The sequence below is a fragment of the Hoplias malabaricus genome, chromosome 5, assembly GCF_029633855.1.
Source record: "Hoplias malabaricus isolate fHopMal1 chromosome 5, fHopMal1.hap1, whole genome shotgun sequence".
Taxonomy (NCBI): domain Eukaryota; kingdom Metazoa; phylum Chordata; class Actinopteri; order Characiformes; family Erythrinidae; genus Hoplias; species Hoplias malabaricus.
Genome location: NC_089804.1, coordinates 47,596,219 through 47,616,681, shown reverse-complemented (window position 1 = coordinate 47,616,681; position 20,463 = coordinate 47,596,219). Strand labels below are relative to the sequence as shown.

At 39.8% G+C, this 20,463-nt stretch overlaps 2 protein-coding genes across 7 annotated transcripts in view; one reads left to right on the top strand and one right to left on the bottom strand.

Annotated features, from left to right (window-relative positions):
• Positions 1-980, top strand: part of kcnab2b (potassium voltage-gated channel subfamily A regulatory beta subunit 2b) — a 72,849-nt gene extending 71,869 nt beyond the window's left edge. For all 5 annotated transcript variants that reach the window (XM_066670536.1, XM_066670535.1, XM_066670532.1 and 2 more), the window contains one exon: positions 24-980. In XM_066670536.1, coding sequence (XP_066526633.1) covers positions 24-113 — 90 coding nt within the window. In that variant the 3' untranslated portion in view covers positions 114-980. The remainder of the gene's footprint in view (positions 1-23) is intronic.
• A 2,225-nt stretch (positions 981-3,205) lies between these two features.
• The window catches only part of megf6a (multiple EGF-like-domains 6a), a 76,188-nt gene continuing 58,930 nt past the window's right edge, over positions 3,206-20,463 (bottom strand). Inside the window, exons 12-38 of one of the 2 annotated variants that reach the window (XM_066670727.1) lie at positions 19,714-19,836; positions 19,458-19,625; positions 18,479-18,610; positions 18,257-18,385; positions 17,842-17,970; positions 17,595-17,729; positions 17,363-17,491; positions 15,188-15,313; positions 14,093-14,224; positions 13,829-13,957; positions 13,076-13,207; positions 12,836-12,964; positions 12,406-12,534; positions 11,996-12,124; positions 10,112-10,240; positions 9,825-9,953; positions 9,605-9,733; positions 8,517-8,645; positions 8,248-8,379; positions 7,645-7,773; positions 6,746-6,874; positions 6,539-6,667; positions 6,077-6,205; positions 5,839-5,967; positions 4,937-5,065; positions 4,366-4,494; positions 3,206-4,284 (exon numbers count right to left, since the gene is read on the bottom strand). In XM_066670727.1, the coding sequence (XP_066526824.1) occupies positions 4,208-4,284; positions 4,366-4,494; positions 4,937-5,065; positions 5,839-5,967; positions 6,077-6,205; positions 6,539-6,667; positions 6,746-6,874; positions 7,645-7,773; positions 8,248-8,379; positions 8,517-8,645; positions 9,605-9,733; positions 9,825-9,953; positions 10,112-10,240; positions 11,996-12,124; positions 12,406-12,534; positions 12,836-12,964; positions 13,076-13,207; positions 13,829-13,957; positions 14,093-14,224; positions 15,188-15,313; positions 17,363-17,491; positions 17,595-17,729; positions 17,842-17,970; positions 18,257-18,385; positions 18,479-18,610; positions 19,458-19,625; positions 19,714-19,836 (3,479 nt within the window). In that variant the 3' untranslated portion in view covers positions 3,206-4,207. The remainder of the gene's footprint in view (positions 4,285-4,365; positions 4,495-4,936; positions 5,066-5,838; positions 5,968-6,076; positions 6,206-6,538; positions 6,668-6,745; positions 6,875-7,644; positions 7,774-8,247; positions 8,380-8,516; positions 8,646-9,604; positions 9,734-9,824; positions 9,954-10,111; positions 10,241-11,995; positions 12,125-12,405; positions 12,535-12,835; positions 12,965-13,075; positions 13,208-13,828; positions 13,958-14,092; positions 14,225-15,187; positions 15,314-17,362; positions 17,492-17,594; positions 17,730-17,841; positions 17,971-18,256; positions 18,386-18,478; positions 18,611-19,457; positions 19,626-19,713; positions 19,837-20,463) is intronic. The other variant, XM_066670726.1, reaches the window with a different exon arrangement.

Genomic DNA, 20,463 nt, shown 5'->3' with positions numbered 1-20,463 from the left:
ATATTTGTTTTCTCATTGGGCAGGTTCTTCCAAAGTTATCTTCGTCAATCATTCATGAGGTGGACAGTATCCTGGGCAACAAGCCATACAGTAAAAAGGACTACAGATCCTAGAGGGAGCATTTCACTGCTTGGATTTGCTCTTCTGTCTGCCTGAACTTTGACTGGATGAGACTTGAGCACACAGGACTGGCACGGACACAGGTCCTGCTGGACAGGCCAGAACACATATGCAGAACACACATGGAGTGAAGAGTTAAAGATCTTCAGAATGACAAGTGGGAGAGAGGCCTAGACAAAATCAGGTAGAGTACGCCTCAACAAGCAGAACACTCCTTTAAACCAGAGAGAAACCAAACCAAACATGCTCTTACACTCACTTCCTGTTTCTCTTTAATACAACTACTAGTAAACCTCCAGAGTCTGTACCTACTCTGTTACTGCATGTGATCCACTGTGGAAGCAAATGTCTTCTGTCCTTTCCCTTGGAAATGGAACCATTTTAGAAATGCTCCTGGAAATATTCAGCATCTCATTTTTCAAAGCACTCATCAAACACCTTTCAACGTTTCATCGCTGACAAATCAGTAACTGAAAGAAGCAGTGCATTTGTGGATGTCAGAGAAGTGACAGTCGTCCACATCGTCTCGGAGAATTGTTGTTGGATTTCTGGTGAAGTGGAATTATAGAGACTAAAAACATCATTCATTAGCAGCATGCCTTTGGCACATTCTGCAAGGTTTCTAATTGATTTCCCATTTAGAATTGATTTCCGATTGAGTTCCCATTTAAAAAGGTGTAGATATATTATTTATTTGTTTATTTTTGGGATATATATATAAATAATGGAAGGAGAACTATTTTCCATCAAAGAATCTCTGCTTTTCTCTCTGTTAGTTGTTAGTTTATGAAACTCTACTGAAGGACAGAAAGGAAGAGTTTAAAGGTAACTGCTATGGGCTGAAACCAAAGATTTCTTTTTGCTTCTTTTTTTCCTCCAATAAAAATGTAAAAAAACATTTCTCCTGATATATATATGAAGTATGTACACATCTTTGATTGGTAGTGTATAGATGAAAACTTATTTTTATCAAATGAATTAGAATTTTGTGTAATTTTACCAGAATTCCATATTTGCTGGTATTTGCCTTAATGTTTAATATTTAATTAATTAATGTTTATTTTTATTTGACAGAGCACTGATCATCCTGGAATATATACTAATATGTATGTATGGGTGTATACATACATACACACACACTTATATATATATATATATATATATATATATATATATATATATATATAACTTTTCTGGCTGTTTTCAAGTACGAACTTTTTTTAGACCACTGCTGTGCTCAGTAAATGGTAGAGTCAGTTTTGCTGCCTTTTTAAATGTCCTGTTGGAGGCAGTGTTTATTTGGCCAGTGGCTCCCTCTGCTGAGCAGAGCTGCACGACTGTGACAGAGCCAGAGACACAACTACAGCAACACCAAATCCTCTTGCTATTTTCATCTAAGTTAACACTGTTCCACATACAACTAAAGCCCCCCATAACTATATAAACACTTCTACAACACTGTACTTGTTTCAAAATATTTTCTCTTCCATTCAAACTACAAAGCACTGTACTGTCACAACGCATGAAAATTTCCAGTTAGTCTCTACATGTTGCTTCTAATGGGAATGGTGCTGTCTGATTCACATTTCACATGTTACATCTTTTAGATTTCTCATCACAATAAAGGTTGGTAGTCTTGGGTACAGTAGAGCGGATGAAAATAATTATCATTTCAGAAACGTCCATAATGTACATCTCGTATCAAACGTTACTGCTGTCCTCTTATTAAACATGCATTTGAACTGTAAAAGCAGAAATGGGGCATTGTAACGGATGAGTGTTTATACTGTGTTTATACTCATCAGACCATGTTTATGAAATTATTTCATACCACACATAAATGATACTAGTTTATCCAGTTGTTAGTTACTGCTAAGACTGTAAATCTCCCAATTAATAAATAAAGATTAATAAGCTTGTGAAAAAGTAGGAAAATGCAGAAGTTCACAAATTCCCTTGAGTTGCTAGTGTGCTTCAAACAAAGTCACTGTTGAAATACAGTGACTTGGCAGTTTGGTCTTTCTGCTACACAGGCTGCTGAGGGTCCATAGATATTCATCTGTTAGCGTGTGTGTGTTCTGCAGAATACATGCAAAAACTTTACATTTGGCTAGATATACATTGCGGCATCAAGCTTCTGGTTCAACAGCAAAAATTATGTATTTGCACTTGCTCAAAAAGCCATTGGTATCTCTATAATGAACATTGCTCTCACATGGAGCCGTGGCTGTGTGTGGGGGGGTGTTTGTGTGTGTGCTGCAGCATGTAGAGGATGACCCTCTTCAGAAAAAAAGCTGTTGGTGCATGTGATTTTCTCAAACAGCCTGTTATTTATTGAAGCAAGGGTTCCCTCTGAGGAAGGATCTCTTTTAACTGTAGAGTTAGCTCAAGTTGAGTACCTTGTTGTATAAAGATGATAATCCATTAGTCCCATGTTATCAATAGGAGTGGCTGTACGTAAATGGTGGTCAATGTGGATAAAGACTAGTATAGAAGTCATGAAGGGCATGATGAAAAGTTTAAAGCATGTCTCCATTGTTGTTGGATACTTACCGGAGGGTGGGTCTGATTCTTAGGTCTGACCATTCTGTACTGTACTGGTTTTAATGGATGTCATCACTTTTGCCTTGGCAAGCATTTATTACAATGAGAAAAATATGTACAGCCTAAAACTTAACTGAAAATAAACAACAATACATAAATTGTTGTGGTGTTTGGCTCTTGAATCTAGTGTCGGTCAATTACTACTTTCCTGGTGTTTAGTAAATACACGCAATGTTTAATAAGCTATTGATGTAGGTATGAAGTATAACACGTGAAAAGTATTATATAACTATAGAATCAGCCTTAAGATTCTATGCATTTGTTAGATATAGCAATTAGCTTTTCAGGTCCCTGAAAAAAATCGCCTTGTAATGATGTACAGCTTAATTCCAGAATCAATTTTACCCCCTACAGTTACAGTATTGAAGACTATAGTAATAGTGCAGATATCTTTATTTTAGAGCATTAAATACAGCTGAGAAAGAGAAATGCAGTGTTTATCCCTGGTTTCCACAGCTCTGAGGCTGAAATGTATGTTATTGTATTTTATAGGCTTTTTTTTTGTTTTGTTGTTTCTTAACAATAATTACACAGCACTATGTACAGACTACACTGAAAAGTCTGATATAAAAATACAAAAATATGGTCTTTGACAAAATATTAATTTATAAACATATAGAAGACAGTAACAATTCCAATACAGTAAGTGGAAGTGTAGTGGATTGAGATTACAGTACTTAATACTAATGTAAAAATAAGTCATACCAATCACTTTATGTACAGACCATATAAAACACATTGCTTTGTTCTGATATGCAACTCTAATTCAGCACACTGTACTGATCATCTTTGACTTTTGTAAAATGGTGCTGCCCTACATTAAGGCCCTGTCCTCCCTCCGTTTTTGAAAATATCCTCATTCTTTGTAGCATTATGACCTACATAATTCACTGTATAGGGACTGAGGAGCTATATGACAGACTTTCATATGGACAGGAGGTCAAAACCCAGACAAAAATTTGGTTTTAAAATCATGGAAGGAGCCTTACATAGTACTGTGCATGATGTGCTTTGAGAGAAAAATGATTTTGAAAGTGTTCTTGATAAAAATGTTATATCCTTCTGTCAAAACTATAAAGAACATTTCTTAATACTTAGTGTGGTTCACACATGGGTATAAATACATTCTTCAGATGGTGATGTACTTTGTTCAACATGCAGCCATTTACCCTGACCTCTGTCCATCAACTCTGGTCTGGATGTTGTGTTTCCATGGAATTGCTCCATCGTTATTCCTCCCAGTGAGATGCAAGACACTTTTAGGAATCAGCACTAATCTGCCGCCACAATGACCATGTTTTTCCTTCAGAGAGAAGTCAGCATACACCAGTCATGTAGTCAAAGTTGCATAGACAGTGCATTTCCCTTATTATGATCAAGTTTCTTCAGGTATTAAAGTGTTCCATTGTGGAGAAGGTTTTTGTAGTGCACATGTTTAGCTTGCTGTAAGGTTAAATGGACATAAAGGCAGGTTATGCAGGTATTATATGGGTGAGCCAAGCCAAGGTTGATCCTTCTTTCTGCTTCTGTGAAGCTGGTGAGTCGATGTGAGAATGCTGCCTGTTGTTAAAATCAAATAGTAACGCCACTCAGGTAAAAGTAACAGATTTTTGTTCTCTTAGCATGAAATCATAAAGATACCTTCTCGACAGCTTGGTCCAATCCAGCCGTTCAGACATGAGCACTGTCCGTTTCGTGGATTACACTGTGCTCCGTTTCCACACTCACAGATCTCCAAACAATACGGACCGTAGCGATTCAGTGCACAGGCTGAAATAAGAAATAAAAAAAGGAAAATTACTCACTACTCTAATGTTTATCCCAATATGTCAAATGTGATTATAGAAAGTATGTAAAATGCTTTAAATATAAAGGAAACATAACAGAAACAAACTCTGGCTTTGTTCAGACAGGCAGCTCAAATAACAAGACAAATATTCTGCAGTCTGTACAGCAGTAAGCCATATGCAATCAGACTTATTCCAGTCAGATGCAAGCCATGTTTGTAGGTGATTTCAAATCTGACATTGTATCTCTGAAAATGCATCTTGGTTAGATCGGTTACATCAGGATGCAGAGTTTCCTGCCTTCCCTCTCTCAGCGTACTCACACTTGCTTCACTATGGTGACTAGTGTTTTTTTTATCACATTAAAGAAACATCTCTGATTTGCCCTGCAATGTGAACTCGGCAATAAAATGAATGAATCGTACTTATGTCACAGCGGGGTCCCATCTTTCCTGGTGCACACAGACACCTGCCATCAACTGGGTCACACGGAGTGTCTCCTTCACAATCACATGTGCTGACGCAGTCAGGTCCATACTGACCCTGCTCACACTCTGAGAACAGAATGGCAGCAATGCCAGGGCTTAGAGCAAATGTAAGAATCTTAACTTTCACAATTACTTAACTATAGTTTTATTAAAACAGGTTTGAGGTCTAGAGACATGTCCATGTAGCAATGTCAGTCATGTGTATAATTCAGATGAAACAGAAAATCTCAGTTGAGTTGACAAGTAAATAATACATCCTAATCCCTTACATTCTCCAGCTCATTTACTCCAAATGTTGAAAAGCACAAACCAAGATTAGAATTTTGATCTATTCCTGCCTGTAATATATTTGCTGTTTCAGATCACTTAAGGTGGAAAAGTCTCCAAACTCGAGAGACGGCTAACTGCATTACTGAAAGTGCTACAAAACTAAACAACTTGAGTTACAAATGCATATCTGTGGTAGTTCAATGGTACAAACATCAGTCGTTTTTCTTCTCAAACATACAGTTCCACCTTAAAAGACACAGAGCTTCTGAATGCAAACAAACCAGTGAAAATAGCATTTTTAATAATTGTAGATGTTCCCTTTAAATGTTTGTATCAAACTTAAAAAATTAACAATGAAATGCCTTTCTCACCGGACAGAACAGCTCTCAGTATGACAATTCACACAGGATTGATATTACTTGATATTAGAGTTATTTCTCTATTTGATAAACTACTTAATACATTCACAGAGGTGGGTAATCCTCTTGGTGCACCAACGTAAATCTAAATCTGCTACAACAGTATTTAACACTTGGAGGCAACCCTGTGGCATGATAAGTTTTCCTCACCTCTCTCGCACCTGTCTCCTTGATAACCTGGATGGCAGAGACAGCGACCAGTGCTGGGATCACACTGGGCTTTGCCATGACAGTCACATAGATGCTGGCAACGATGCCCATGGAAACCAGGAGGGCAAACTTCACACAAAAATAATATATCATATACATACAAGTATATATCATATACAAGTCATACAAAGTGAAAGCAGATGGCCAAGCTGTGGTACATGCATTCTCCTTTTCTCACCATGTTGGCAGAGATGGCCATAGTACCCTGCATCACACTGGCACTCTCCTGTCATCCTGTCACAAGAAGCTCTATTCTCACAGTCACACTGTTTGATGCAGTCAGCTCCATATCTGCCCCTGGGACACTCTTGACAAATCCAAACATAACAATGACGTATTTAAATACACCAAGCTGTCCAAAATTGACATTAAAATCAGAAACTGAAAAAAAATCTGAATTTTAAGCATCTGTTTCTTCTGCAAAAATGTTCTGTCATTAGATTTGGGATTTAATGTGGCAAACAAATTCATAACAGTGGTTCATGGCAAAATGGGGTGTGTCCATCCTAATGACACATATACGTCACATCCATGAATGACAGATAGTATTTGTAAAAAGTTTGAACTGAACAGTAAGTCTCTTAATGTAAACGTCCCTGCAGACTGGCTCCTTTTATTATCAATGCACACATCACCGTACCTATGTCACATTTGTCTCCTGTCCAGCCCAGGCCACATGTGCAGTTTCCTGTTACAGGATCACACACTGCTCCATTACTGCAGTTACAGCGCTGTACACAGTCCTCTCCAAACCAGCCTTCGAGACAGCCTGAAAAGTGCTGACATTATAACACAGCCACTTATAACGGAAATATATTTGTTTGAATGATTATGTAATGGGTCTGACCTTGTCCACAGTGCTCTCCTCGCTGACCAGCTTTGCACACACATCGTCCTGTGACCGGATCGCTTCTGGCTCCCTCCCCACACAGAGCAACTTGTGCACAGTCCTGACCATACCACCCAGCTGGACATGCTTCATATCATTAACAAAGAAGGTCATCAGATATCAGTAGTTCTCTATATAATCAGTCTTCATTTTTCATAAAATAATTTAAGGAAACATGGTCTCAAAAAATTTGCATTATGGAAAAATCTAAATTGCACATTTTTTCCAAATGTAGATGGTCAGCAAAGATTGGTATCGAAGGCTTTGCACTGGTGTTATTAGTCAAGTGTAGTTAAATATCAAGGGAGTTTACAGTTGCCAGATTAGCACTGTGTCATTGCTACTAACTACAGGTTACTGCGATCACTGACCAGTAAATATGTACCCTAGTTACTTTTCCTTGTTTACTTTTAAATTCCAGATTAGAAATCATTGTGAGGCTCCACTGACATGTAACAGGGAGAATACAACCACTGTCATTGCTGCTCAGCACTGCTGAAACTGCACTGTGTAGCACCCCCTTCACCTTGATTTCAGGACAGTGCAGTAAAAGTGAATTAAACTCTGCAACTGTAGGGGGGGACCAAGGGCAAAAATACCAAATCTTACCAAGTGCTCCTTTAAAATAATTTTCTAATAGCAACTAATACGAATACTAAAGCGAAGCAGGGTGCCACTTGAGCAGCTTTTGTTTTCTTTTTGTTTTTTGTTTTTTATGTGGTAAACACTGACACAAGCTGATAATGAGCATGTGCTCAAATTAATATGTGGATATGTAGGTACTACACTTTACTCAGCTAATCTGGCTTTGTGATTTCTGAGACTTTGTGACTGGTCTGAGGTATGAGGTCACTCACTGATATTGCAGTCAGCTCCTATGAATCCTGGAGAACACACACAAGTTCCAGTGGTGGCGTGGCACACGCCGTTGTTCAGACACATGCATTCACGCTCACAGTTTGGACCGTAATGACCCTCCTCACACTCTGTAACAGTAAAAAAAAAACAAAAAAAAACAAGCACAGACCGACCTTACTCAAAGCTAAAAAATCATATATTTTTAATTTTACTCACAGTTCAGTCACAGCTGTTAGTTAGGTCTCCCCCTAAGCATGCTGCTAACAAGCTGACAGGGTGAAGGCAAGCACATGCGTCCTTAAAGACATGTGAATCCATCCACCACTATCAAAAAAGCTACTGGACAGCTCATCATATTTGACAGAGAAGGCTAAGCACCCAGTTCTCAATGGCCACACACTGGGAAAGTAAATTTCCAATCCAAGAAAGGGAGGTCAGCTGTGCTCTTGGTAATCTCCTAGTGATAGCACAAATGCTTAGGTTGTAGTTCACATAGGAGCCCCAATATCATTTTAACTATAAAACAACAACAACAAAAAAAGAAAAAAAAACAATGCATGAATGATTTAGGAGGAGAACCATATGAATCTCAGGGGCCTTGCCTGTATCACACTTGACTCCATGGAAGCCTGGTGCACAGTAGCACATTCCAGTGACAGGATGACACAATTGGTTGGCCTCTGAACACTGACACACCTGATTGCAGTTTAATCCGTATGTTCCAGGCTGACAAGCTGCAGAACGAGAGAGAAAATGAGCTTTCCCTTTAGCACTGAAAAAAAATAAACTTGCCTAGATTGCCTATGGTCTCCTGGGAAATTCTAAATAGATTTCTGTAGCTCCTATTCTATTTATTTCTGCTCATACTCACTTTTTTCACAACCGTTGCCGGTGAAGCCAGGAGGGCAGCCGCACTCACCCGTCACATGATTACAGGAGGTGCCATGAGGACACACACAGTTCTCAGAGCAACTTTTCCCATAAGAGCCAGGCAAACAAGCTGCAGAGAGAAAGAAGATGCATTTCACCATTTGTGGAAAGCTACTCATCCAAATTAAGAGTTTTGTCTACTTTGTGGCATTAACTGCCTCTACTCTTCTGAAAAGGCTTTTTCACCAGTGTTGGAACATTTTTTACAACTGTTAGGATTTGATGACGAGTCATTTCAGTCATTAAATAAAGAGTTAAGTCAAGTACTGATGACCTGTGAATAACTCTTACTTGTCCTAAACATGCTGGATCCATCACACCACAGAATGCAGATCCTAAACAGAGCAATACCTCAAAAACTCAAATCACACTCTACCAGAATGTCACCTTGTTGTGATAGCTCCCCTACATGGCCAGTTTACATAAGGTGAGGCACAAAATCTGTGTTATTCTTTAGTCCAAACCATTTAAAAATAAGGATATACTACATTTAACTTGTTGCCCTGTGAAGGACTGGCGCCCCCTCCAGGGTGTATTCCCGCCTTGCGCCCAATGATTCCAGGTAGGCTCTGGACCCACCGTGACCCTGAACTGGATAAGCAGTTACAGATAATGAATTAATGAATGAATATGCATTTAACTTATGTATTGAACCCATTTATGCATATTCAGATTTAATACTAAGAGGAGGTTTATATTAATCTGTATATTAAAATAGCCAGCCTACCCCTAATAATGACTTTAGCATTACTGTATGTGCTTGAATGTCCTGTTGAATGGATTGTCAGCCAATTTTCAACTTTATGCAAATGAATACAGCCGTCTCATTGTTATTACTGTAATCACCAGGGGGCAACAGTGGCTCTTTCAATTCTATGACTAAGAAGTTTTAATGTTGAAGAGACTTGGTTTGGTGTAGAACTGTAATGAGATTTAAAATTTGGAGGAATTCGTTTTGTATGAACGTTTACATCATTTGATTAGAAAAAAGAAAGTTTTAAACCAAACAAAAAGGAGAAGAGAACTGACTTTTCTCACAGCGGAGTCCTCGCCACCCTGGTGGACACAGACAGGTTCCAGTGATGTGGTCACACCCAGCTCCGTGTTCACACCTGCACTGTTTCTGACAGCCAGGGCCAAAGAGCCCTGCTTCACAAGCTGGACACAAACACACGGCAGACATTTTACATCGATTTTTCATTCTTGCACTTTTGGATGTGAGTCTGAATAAATAGCCAGTGGTTCTCACCCGTTTCACAGTGCAGGCCCACCCAGCCCGCTGGGCACGAGCACTTTCCATCCAGCCGGTCACACACACCCTGGTTCACACACTCACATATGTTCTGGCAGTCAATACCGAAGTGGCCTGGAGTACACTCTGACAGGAGGAAAGACGGAGGGAAAGTTTGCACAAAGCTAATTGCATAAAAGCGTTAGAATACCGGTTTTACCACAGAAAAAAAATCAATTTAATACAACAAATTTTCTATTTCTGTTTACTATGCATACTCTGACCATGCATGTTGTGTTCCTCACCAAGTTCACATGCAATCCCTGTCCATCCACTTGGACATGCACAGTGCCCACTGATCCTGTCACATGACCCACCATTTTGGCATAGGCATTGCTGGTTACAGCCCACCCCATAGAATCCAGCTGGGCATTCTGGGAAATTTCAAAGACACGTTATATTTTAACCCACAACTGTGTGTTGATTTATAGTCTCAGCAAGCACTTCTCATTCAGTTCAGTGTGTTTAACAGAGTCAGTGGTCTAAAGAATGAGGATTTGGGCACAAGATGAAGAAAAGTAATGTGAGTGTTCGCGCTCTCACAGGCAAACCACCACGACCTCACACACTCTTGAACACAGGTGTAACAGTGATTAGACAGTGTCTTATTTCTGCATTAATACCACAAAAGTAAATCTTTCAATGAGGCTTTGGAGAAAAGATCAGAAGGCTCCCAAATTTGGGAAAAATGTAGCCTAAATATAGGCTCTTATTTAGCTCTGACAACTGGCCACAAGCTATTATTCAGAGTATGTTATTCATCATGTTGTTTAAGGATTTGTAATTAATGCCATTTGCACAGATTTATTTAAAACAAAGCATAGTTGAATAGTTGTTACAAGGTCAATCTGGTCCTCAGACCCAAAACAGCAGTTACTGCTGTTTGCCTTTGTAGTGCAGTACAGAAATGAGAGCTCTCAGACTGTCCAATTATTTATGAATTATTTTATTCTCATTTATTTTTGGCACATTTTTTCCCTACCCAATTTCTCCACTGCCAGTTAACTGGGACAGTTAGACAAGCCACTTTATTCTGAGAGACATTTCTCCTATGTGGCTAACACCACTGGGTGGCTGAATATGCTTGAAAATCACCAATTGCATAGATTTGTTATAGTACATTCATTCATTCATTATCTGTAAGCTCTTATCCAGTTCAGGGTCGCGGTGGGTCCAGAGCCTACCTGCAATCATTGGGCGCAAGGCGGGAATACACCCTGGAGGGGGCGCCAGTCCTTCACAGGGCAACACACACACACTCACACATTCGGACACTTTTTTTGCCAATCCACCTACTGTGTTTTTGGACTGTGGGAGGAAACCGGAACACCCGGAGGAAACCCACGCAGACAACACACCAACTCCTCACAGACAGTCACCTGGAGCAGGAATCGAACCCACAACCTCCAGGCCCACAACCTTATAGTACAGCGAGTACTAATTTAACTGTGTCCTAAGTATTTAAGGTAGAACAGGGTATTTATATACAGGTTTTGTCACTGACCCTCACTTGGGTCACTTATTATTTTTTTATCATTTTCTGTACGCAGACTTCTTTATTGTGGCTGTTGCCTTTAAAAAAAAAAAAAAAAAAAAAGTAAACATGCAGACCCAGAGTGGCCAGCCATTCCAGGGCTTCAGGAACAGTCGGGGTTTAAGTGGCTTGCTCAAGAGCATCTAAACCGTAGCTTTCATTAACCATTAGGCAAGAATTTCTGGAAAACAAGAGACGTGCAGGAGAAACTCTGGAACTGCACTGACTCCACCTGGAGACTTTACTAGGGCACAATAAGTATAAAGTCTTGGTAACGTCCAGGACGAATATTGTAGGTGGTCGCATTCACACATACATCTCTGGGTAAACTTCAGGACATTTCTGGACTACCCTGCATGTGCAAAAGGGGCAGTAGAATGCATCACACACAATCACACTGCGAGTCCAGAACTACCTAAGGTTTAATTGCATTTGTGACCACATTCAAATTATTGTCAATACATTCAAATTGAACAGTGTACTTTAAGCTCATAAATCAACAGGCTCAGAAACTGAGGCAAACTTAAGTAAACTCTGTCCAATCAGTGGAAAACTGTGCTTGTATACAGAATTGTATAGGCTATGAGTGCTGTACCTTGTTCACAGCTTACTCCAGTCCAACCTGGTCCACACTGGCACTGCCCATCTGTGGGGTCACAACTGGTATTATGTTGACAGTCACAGCTCTGATTACAGCCAGGGCCGAATGTGCCAGGTGGACATTCTGCAACATGAAACAGATCATCGGAAATAAAGCAGAATCCATCATATAATTCCCCAAATAAAATGGTCTACAGAGGACTACTACAGGCCCTGGAACACAACAGGACCAACTTTCCACATCACAGGCCTTGCTGGAGAGAAGCCCTATGGTAACCATTACTTAACTTGCTCAAATAATGAGTGTGATGAACTCTGCACACAAACCCTGAACATCTGCTTAACCACTTTACTCTGCCGCTACAATGTGTGTGTTTGTGTGATGTCCTGGTCATTGAAACTCACTGGAGGTGCAGTGGGGGCCAACCCAGCCAGCTGGACACACACAGCTTCCGCTCACATGGTTACATTGGCCACCATTCAGGCATTCACATTTCTGCTGACACTCCAGACCATGGAAGCCTTGTGGGCAGGCTGCAGAGACACAAACACATAAAAAATACACTAGTTTTCTTATTTGCAAATTTGGTATACTCTGTCTGAAATTTAAACAAGAAAAACATCAGTTACTTTATGTTGTGCATTTTGCATCTTGTAAGTCATGCTTTTTAAGGAGCATGCCTAGCTCAATGCTAAGCTCAGCACTGATCATGATCGTGGTGAGCTTAAAAGCATCCCATTTCTTGCTTTTCTATGGAGAGGTTACAAATTATTTTTGTAAACTGAACATCTGTGTCATCAGTGTGGGCATTGCAACACCTCTCTTCTCACTTACGTTTTTCACAGTATGTCCCTGTCCAGCCTGGCAGGCATGTGCAAGCTCCACCCACACGCTCACACACTGCACCGTTCTCACACTGGCACTGATGTCGGCAGCCTACACCGAAATAACCTTGGGGACACTCTTAAAGATAAAGGAAAAGTTATTGTAACATAATGTAAACGTGCCGTGACATGATAAATATTTTTCTTGTATGTGTATAAGAAAGTGAGAGAGAGACAGTGAGTTACACACTTTGCTCACAGTGGGTTCCAGTGTAGCCAGCCTCACAAAGGCACTGTCCCATCACTCCATCACAGCTGGCTGCATGGCTCGTACAGTTACACAAATTGGCACAGTCTATCCCCCACTGCCCCTGCTTACACACTGCCACATAACAGATACACACATACATACCATTACTTCATTCCTAATTTCTCACAATCCCACCAGCCAGGGGTAGCTAATTAAAGACTCACACCAGTTTCTACTACAGCCCACACCGACATAAATAAAGACATTTAAACATTAAAATTTTGACATTTGGTGTACTGTACATCCATTCCAATTCTGTCACTGTTGCTATGTAATCTTTTTTGGTGGTAGAACTAAATGATCGAGTTGAAAAGAACAAAGATAAAACAACTGCCCCCCAAGATGGGAAAATCATGGAGTATGATTTACAGACTGATTAGATCACATCTACATTCAGGTTAAACAAGGCAAATTATTTGTGTGTATTTATGTTTTTTCATATATCCTAGCATTTAGCCTTAAAGAGTTTTCTTTTACATTTATAAATATAAAATAAACTTTTATTTTAACTGTTCTATTTTGAAGCACTTGGTTGATTTGATTTAGAAAAGTGATATTTCATATTCTAGATAATGTTTTATAAATACTATTATGGCTGAAATTGTTGAATCACTGTGTATAGAATAATGTATTGTTTAAAGTTACAATGTATTATTTGTTTTGTGTTTTTCTTTGTACTGGAAGAGTCTTTACCCTTCTGACACCTGGGTCCGGTAAAGCCAGCCTGACATGTACACAGGCCTGAGACAGGATTGCAGTGGCCACTGTTCTCACAAGAACATCGAAACTGGCAACCCAGACCAAACCGATCAGCTGGACAGACTGCAAGAGATGCAGAAACAACACTTTATAAAAGTCATTTATTAATGAGTATACTTCATACATGAGCAGTTAGATTAAGTAGTTTGTATGGATTTTAGAGAAGGCTTTTAGAGTAAAAACAGTGGCCATCCTCACCTGTCTGACAGAGCTGTCCAGTGAATCCAGATTTACACACACATGTCCCATTCTGCTTGTCACACACACCTCCATTCTCGCAATCAGGACATTGTTCTGTACAGTCCAGGCCCCAGTAACCTTCCTCACACTCTGTAACTCAATAAAAATATATAATAGGCATATAATAATGAAGGTTCCTAAATAGTTTTTTGGCTTGGATGGATGGTAGGTTCTATGACCAGAACTTAACTTGTTTAATTTTAATTAATATTTAATCTTTACATTATTTTAAGGGCCCCTAAATATCATCTAATTCATGAATCATGAACTTTTTTTTAAGAATTATCTATTAAAATATTGTAATCATTTTAAGGTATTGGCACCACTGGCACATGCCCTTCATAGGGTATGCTTGTATTAACTAGTCTTATAACCTGAGAAGACCTGGACCAACCACTTTTATCACTCATCTAAAGACCACCAGTGCAGGAGTCTTAACTGCCATGCATGTTCCCAGGTATTATTTTGACACCTAAGCCAGAAAAGGCTCTCTCCATATTGACGTAGTTAACATCTTATGACTCGTTTATGAAAATCAGCTGGCTGGTGGTTTTCGTCCAAATTTCAACACATTGCTCCCTCTAATATGAATCTCTGTGTATCTAACAAAGAGATGTTATAATAAAGGTGCCTGTGGGAAACATATGTTATCATATCCCTGTGCTTTTTGCTTGAATAGGCTGAGCTACAAGAGCTTGTCAATGGCTAAAAATAGTAGCCAAATTCTTCTTAAAAATAGAGATGCAGATACAAACAGATTCTCTTTCTCCTTACACATCTAACCTCAAACAGTACCCAGTCAGCACTCTGGCCCAGGTCCCACAGGCACTGGGATTGAAAGTCATTAAAGGTAGGATCCATTTTTCTCTCAAAAATGGTGAGAGCTCAGGTCAGCTTGTCAGATACAATAGTGTATATTACTGTTTGTGCTGTAAAAATGCAGACCTGGCCAGTATGGGATAAAGGAATATGACTGATGTCCTATTAAGTGTTCCACCATTGAGGCAGAATGGATTTCCATCATTTTCCGCCAACTGACTCCTGGCTGCTCACCTTCATCACAGCGATCTCCTGTCCTTCCAGAAGGACAGTGGCAATGCCCAGTCACAGAATCACATGCTGCCCCATTACAGTCACAGGATGCAGAGCAGCCAGCTCCAAACATTCCCTCTGGACAGTCTGTTAAAGGCACATATAATAGGCACATCTTATAAAGCTTAGCACACTTAAAACATCCATGTAAAGTCCATGTAACATCAGCAAAACCAAATATGCATATTTGGATCTCCAAAATAAAGAGAAATCTGACATTAACATTGCTAGCCATAGCTAATTCTTTAATTACTTAACCTCTAAGGCCTCATTAGGGGGCCCACACACAAGAAATTACTGAAGAGTTAGTCTTAGGCTCAACCTCATTTTATTCCAATGTTCAGAATGGAGAAGCACAGTGAGCAGCAGTCACACAGCTTTATCAAAGTTCCTAATCTTTGTTGTAGGTATTACATGCACATCCAAAATCAAAGCAAATCTGTGATCCTGAAAACATTAAAAAAAGCATTGCAGAGGCTGCAGGTGAAATGTGGAGGTGGCCTGGTGTGACTCCCCTCACTGACTGGTTTTTCCTAATCGATGGCAGATGCAGCACTCTGATCATTTAACAACTTCCAGACCCGGTATTCTTTCTGTCAGCTCAGGCTTTCTGTAGAAGTATTCTGGATATTTCCATACCCCCCTTGGCTGCTGCAGTGTGGACTGAAAAGCAGTGGATGAGGCTGCAGAGAATCAGGACTGTCGCCGTTCACATTCACAGTACAGCATTAAATATTTCCATTCTCTGCAATCCAGAGATTCGCTCCAGCAAAGAAAAATAACATCTGCACTTATCACTATGACCAGCTGCAAGTCAACTAGCTCAAATGTTTGAATCACAGAACAGAAAGGCCAAGGTTTATATCCTTTCATGCCCTTAAATCTATAGTTGCAACATGCTGTGCAAGAAGTCTTTTATTTCTCCCACTGGTCCTCGCAAATGAAGTATTGTGTCATACAGCATCTATGTAAAGGATTCACGGCTGCCTGCAGATGAAAGGACCACTGTCATGTGTTCTGGGGTCTGGTATCCATGTTTGGCCCATTGTCTCATGAAGCTTGTATTGTCAGCAGCTAGCTTTGTTTTCCCATATGTGTTTTTGAGGTTTGCACACGGAAGTAAACACTCTGTCAACCCAGTTTCTCTGCAGTAATTTAATGTGTGCTACAGCTAGGTTCCCATGAGAGCACAGGAAAGTGAGGACGGCAATACATTTCAGGCTTAGCAATAACCCCTTACTTAGAATTACTTAAGACAAAGTGAAAATGAAAGTGTAAATCAGACCATATGGAAATAGTGTGAGACATGATGATTTACTACGCAGTAAGCACTGTCATGCAGGGAGATACGAGTAACTGTGGAGTAAAGCATATACATTGTAGGCGTACATAGTGTGATTTGAGCCTGAGCATTTAACTGAATTTCAGTTTAATTTTTCTTTTTTGTATATTGTGAGGTTGAATTAATGCCTGATTAACTGCCCAAATAAGATCTGAATAAGCAGTAGCAGCATTGTTTGTATTCCTGACGTGTTGGTTGCTTGCCTTGCAGTTTAAGTAGTCAGACAAACAAATGTCTGCCTCTATGCTGGCATAATCTAGCAAAAGGGATGCTAACAAATGCAGCTTTCTATTAGCTGACATTACAGAACTGGGAAAGCATGCTGAGCTGTCCAATGACACTGTAATAACAGCAGTTCAGAAGAAATAGAGGCATCTTACATGTCTCGGAGGATGCATGTATTAGCTGCTAAATGCTGTAAATGTTATTACCTTCCCAGCTTGGTGGCATCATGAGAGGAGGGGAGAGTTAACTGCTGGGTAGAACTGACAATAATGAGTCCTCCTGGGCCTTCATTTCAGCATATTTTTTTGCAAAGCTTTTGAGGAATCCTTTTATACTGATGTGGGCAGTGTTATTTTGTATAAGTCAGCTTTATTGGAAATTTTCCACAGACAAAATGTCTGTAGTGGTTCATTTTACCTGCAGTGTAAGCACACAAGCTGCAGCAAACCAGTCCAACCAAGCATTTTCATCCAGTGTGAGTGTACTGTTTGGCTGTAAAGAATGAGTAATACATACTAGCAGCTTTTACGTCTCGCAGCATACACCTGGCCTGAAAAACGAAGACAAACCTTTGTCACAGTTCTCTCCATGCTGCCCAGCTGGGCACTGGCACTCTCCTGTCACATGGTGACAGGGCACTCCGGGTGGACACTTGCAGTTTTTCTTGCATCCCAGACCATAATGACCACTGTAACACTCTGAGGAACGGAGCAAAATAAAAAATTACTCAATATATTTACTAATGTATTTTAATCTACGTTTTTGCCCACGTTGTACAGTATCAAGAAGAATTCCATTAACCTTCACTGCACATTCTGCCCTGATAGCCAGGTTTACACAAACACATTCCATGATGTCGGCTGCACTCAAGGGTGTTCTGCTGTACACACTGACATTCAGACGAACAGCCAGGCCCATATGACCATCTGGGACATGCTGGACATGGAGACATAAAAACAGAAAAAGGAAAACAAACCTTGCTTCTGAAATAAAATAAAAGTTGGGAGCTGTAGATACTCTCCAAGTTCTGTAAAGTGTTTTCACTCACGTAGATGGCAAAATCTCCCATAAAGGCCTGGATCACACAGACAAGCTCCATATGTACGATGGCAGCGTCCATTGTTGGCACAGTTACACTTCTTATTGCAGTGCTTCCCATACAGACCCTTAGGACAGCCTTAAAGCACAGAACATTTTACACCACTTCAAAACTGTGCCTCTGGGAATTTTTTTTACAGTTACTTTCTCAAAAGGCTTATGAATATAAAACCCACATTTCATATTCTGATTTTTTAGGATGTCCAATGTACTCCTCAAAGTGTCTGCTCTTGTAAGAAGAGCAGGTTCTGCAAACGATCATTCAGTAGTTTAATATTTTTTTCTTCTGTAATATATATATATTTTATCAAATGTCTCAGAAACTACAAAACAAATGGCTACACTCTAGACCTTGTCTTACTCACCATCTTGGCACATTTCTCCACTGACCCCTGGTGGGCAGCGGCAGAGTCCTCTCACTGGATCACAGCTGGCCCCATTCTTACACTTACAGAAGAAGGAGCAGTTTTGGCCAAAAGTGCCCTCAGAACAGGCTAGTGGTAAAAACAATATAGAGATCAAATATTGGTGGTTTGTGGTTACATTTCTACATTGGTTGTCTGCAAATCCCTATATCTTAGACTCACTCTGGTTGCAGATGATGCCTGTCCAGCCATCAGGGCAGTCACACCCATTCCTCTTCATGTTACACACCCCGCCGTTAGAGCAGTCATCACAAGAAAGACTGCAGTCATGGCCAAATGTCTCATTCAGACACACTATGTAGATTCAAAATGAGACAAGCAATAATAAGGCACCTATTACCATTTCCACATCTCTCAACAATTCAAAACAAACTGATTCTTCAAGAAACAATATAACACATTAAGAAATCTGAAGTTACACTTTGACTTGTTTATACTGAATTATTTTGAATGAAGCTGTTACAGAAGCTGAAGGATGAATGAGTATATCTATAAAATGCAAATGTGCACCTACACAAAATGATCAGGTGCAAGTATTTATAAAGCAGCAAAATATAAATTATGAACCAAACCATCCAAAAATACTAACAAATGATTCAAATGCATGTGGATGCCTTTTACCTAAACAGCACAGTAGGTGGAAGGTCATATAATTTTGTTATTTTCTGTAAACAATGTTTTGTAACACTAAGTAATTTGTAACACGTTGCTAGTCTGTGCTCAGCACTGCAGAACCTGCACTATGTAATTTTTGAAAGCAGGCAGGAAACAACCCCTTGATTACAGGACCATGCTGTAAAAAGTGAATAACATTCTGCAACTGTAGGAGGAGCCCAGGACCAAAAACACCAAACCTTACCTAGTGTTGCTTTAATACTGTAAGTACATCTTTTGGTCACAAATAATACCACATACTTGAACAGTATTATAACATTTCAAAAGCAGTACAGCTGAACCTCTCTGCCATTCAATGCTGTGATACTTGTATAAATCTATCAATCCTGTCAGACATACACATAAACAATGTGTGTGGTATTTCGAAACAATGCCTAATGTGTAATTTTGCACTCTGTGTACATGAAAAAGATAAATAAGATAAAAGAGCTATGCAATGAAAATTCCAAGAAATTCTTGTACTGACCAAATTTCTGAGTGATGGTACTCTCGGCTCGCAGCTCTCCAAAGCTGTCCTCTTCATAATCATCATATCTCTCCAGAGGCTGGGGATAGTCCTGCAGCAGAGTCACCTTTGGAAATGGCCTTTCCACTACCATACGACTGGACAGTGTTTCTACTGCCCTCTCCAGAGCTGGAGAAAGAGACACTATGTTATCTGCTTTAATATCGTAAACAAGAGATTAATTAATCAGAAAGATTTTAAAAGGTAGTGATCTCACGAATGCAGGAGTGTCTATCCTCAGCCAGGTGGTGTCCTAAGTTACAGAAGCACTGGTAGGATCCAGCAATGTTCTGGCATGTGTGTTCACAGCCTCCGTTATCAGACCAACATTCATCCACATCTATAAATAAGAAACTGAACAGAGTCAGTTTACTAATTACTGGAGTGTAATTTACCAGTCAAATGTTTGGACACATCCACACAGGGAGGGTTTCCTTTGTTTTGGGCCATTTTCCAAATTTTGTGAATGCATGCTTCCAGTCAAAAGTTTGGACAGACCTTCTCATTTAATGTATTTTCATTTTCTACGTTGTAAATGAATACGGAAGACATTAAAACTATGTAGGAATACATATGGAATTAAGTGGTAATCAAAAAAAAAAACAGAACATATTTTATACTCTAAATTCTTCAAAGTAGCCACCTTTTGCTTTGATGATGCCTTTGCGCACTCTTGCTGTTCTCTCAGTCAGTTTCATGTGGTCGTCCCCTGGAATGGTTTTCAGTGAACAGCTGTGGCCTCATGAAGAGTTCATTTGCAGAACCGCTCGCCTTCTTAATGTGTCTGAGGCCATGACTTGGTTTGTGTAGTGGTAGGGCTGGTACACAGTTCTATACAGTGAATAGCCCTATTCCACCCATGACTAATGAGAAGATGCCCAAACTTTTGACTGGTACTGTACATGCTAAATCTTAAATGTTATAGTACCAATATTTCAAACGAATGCCAAGTACAGTCATGAAGAAC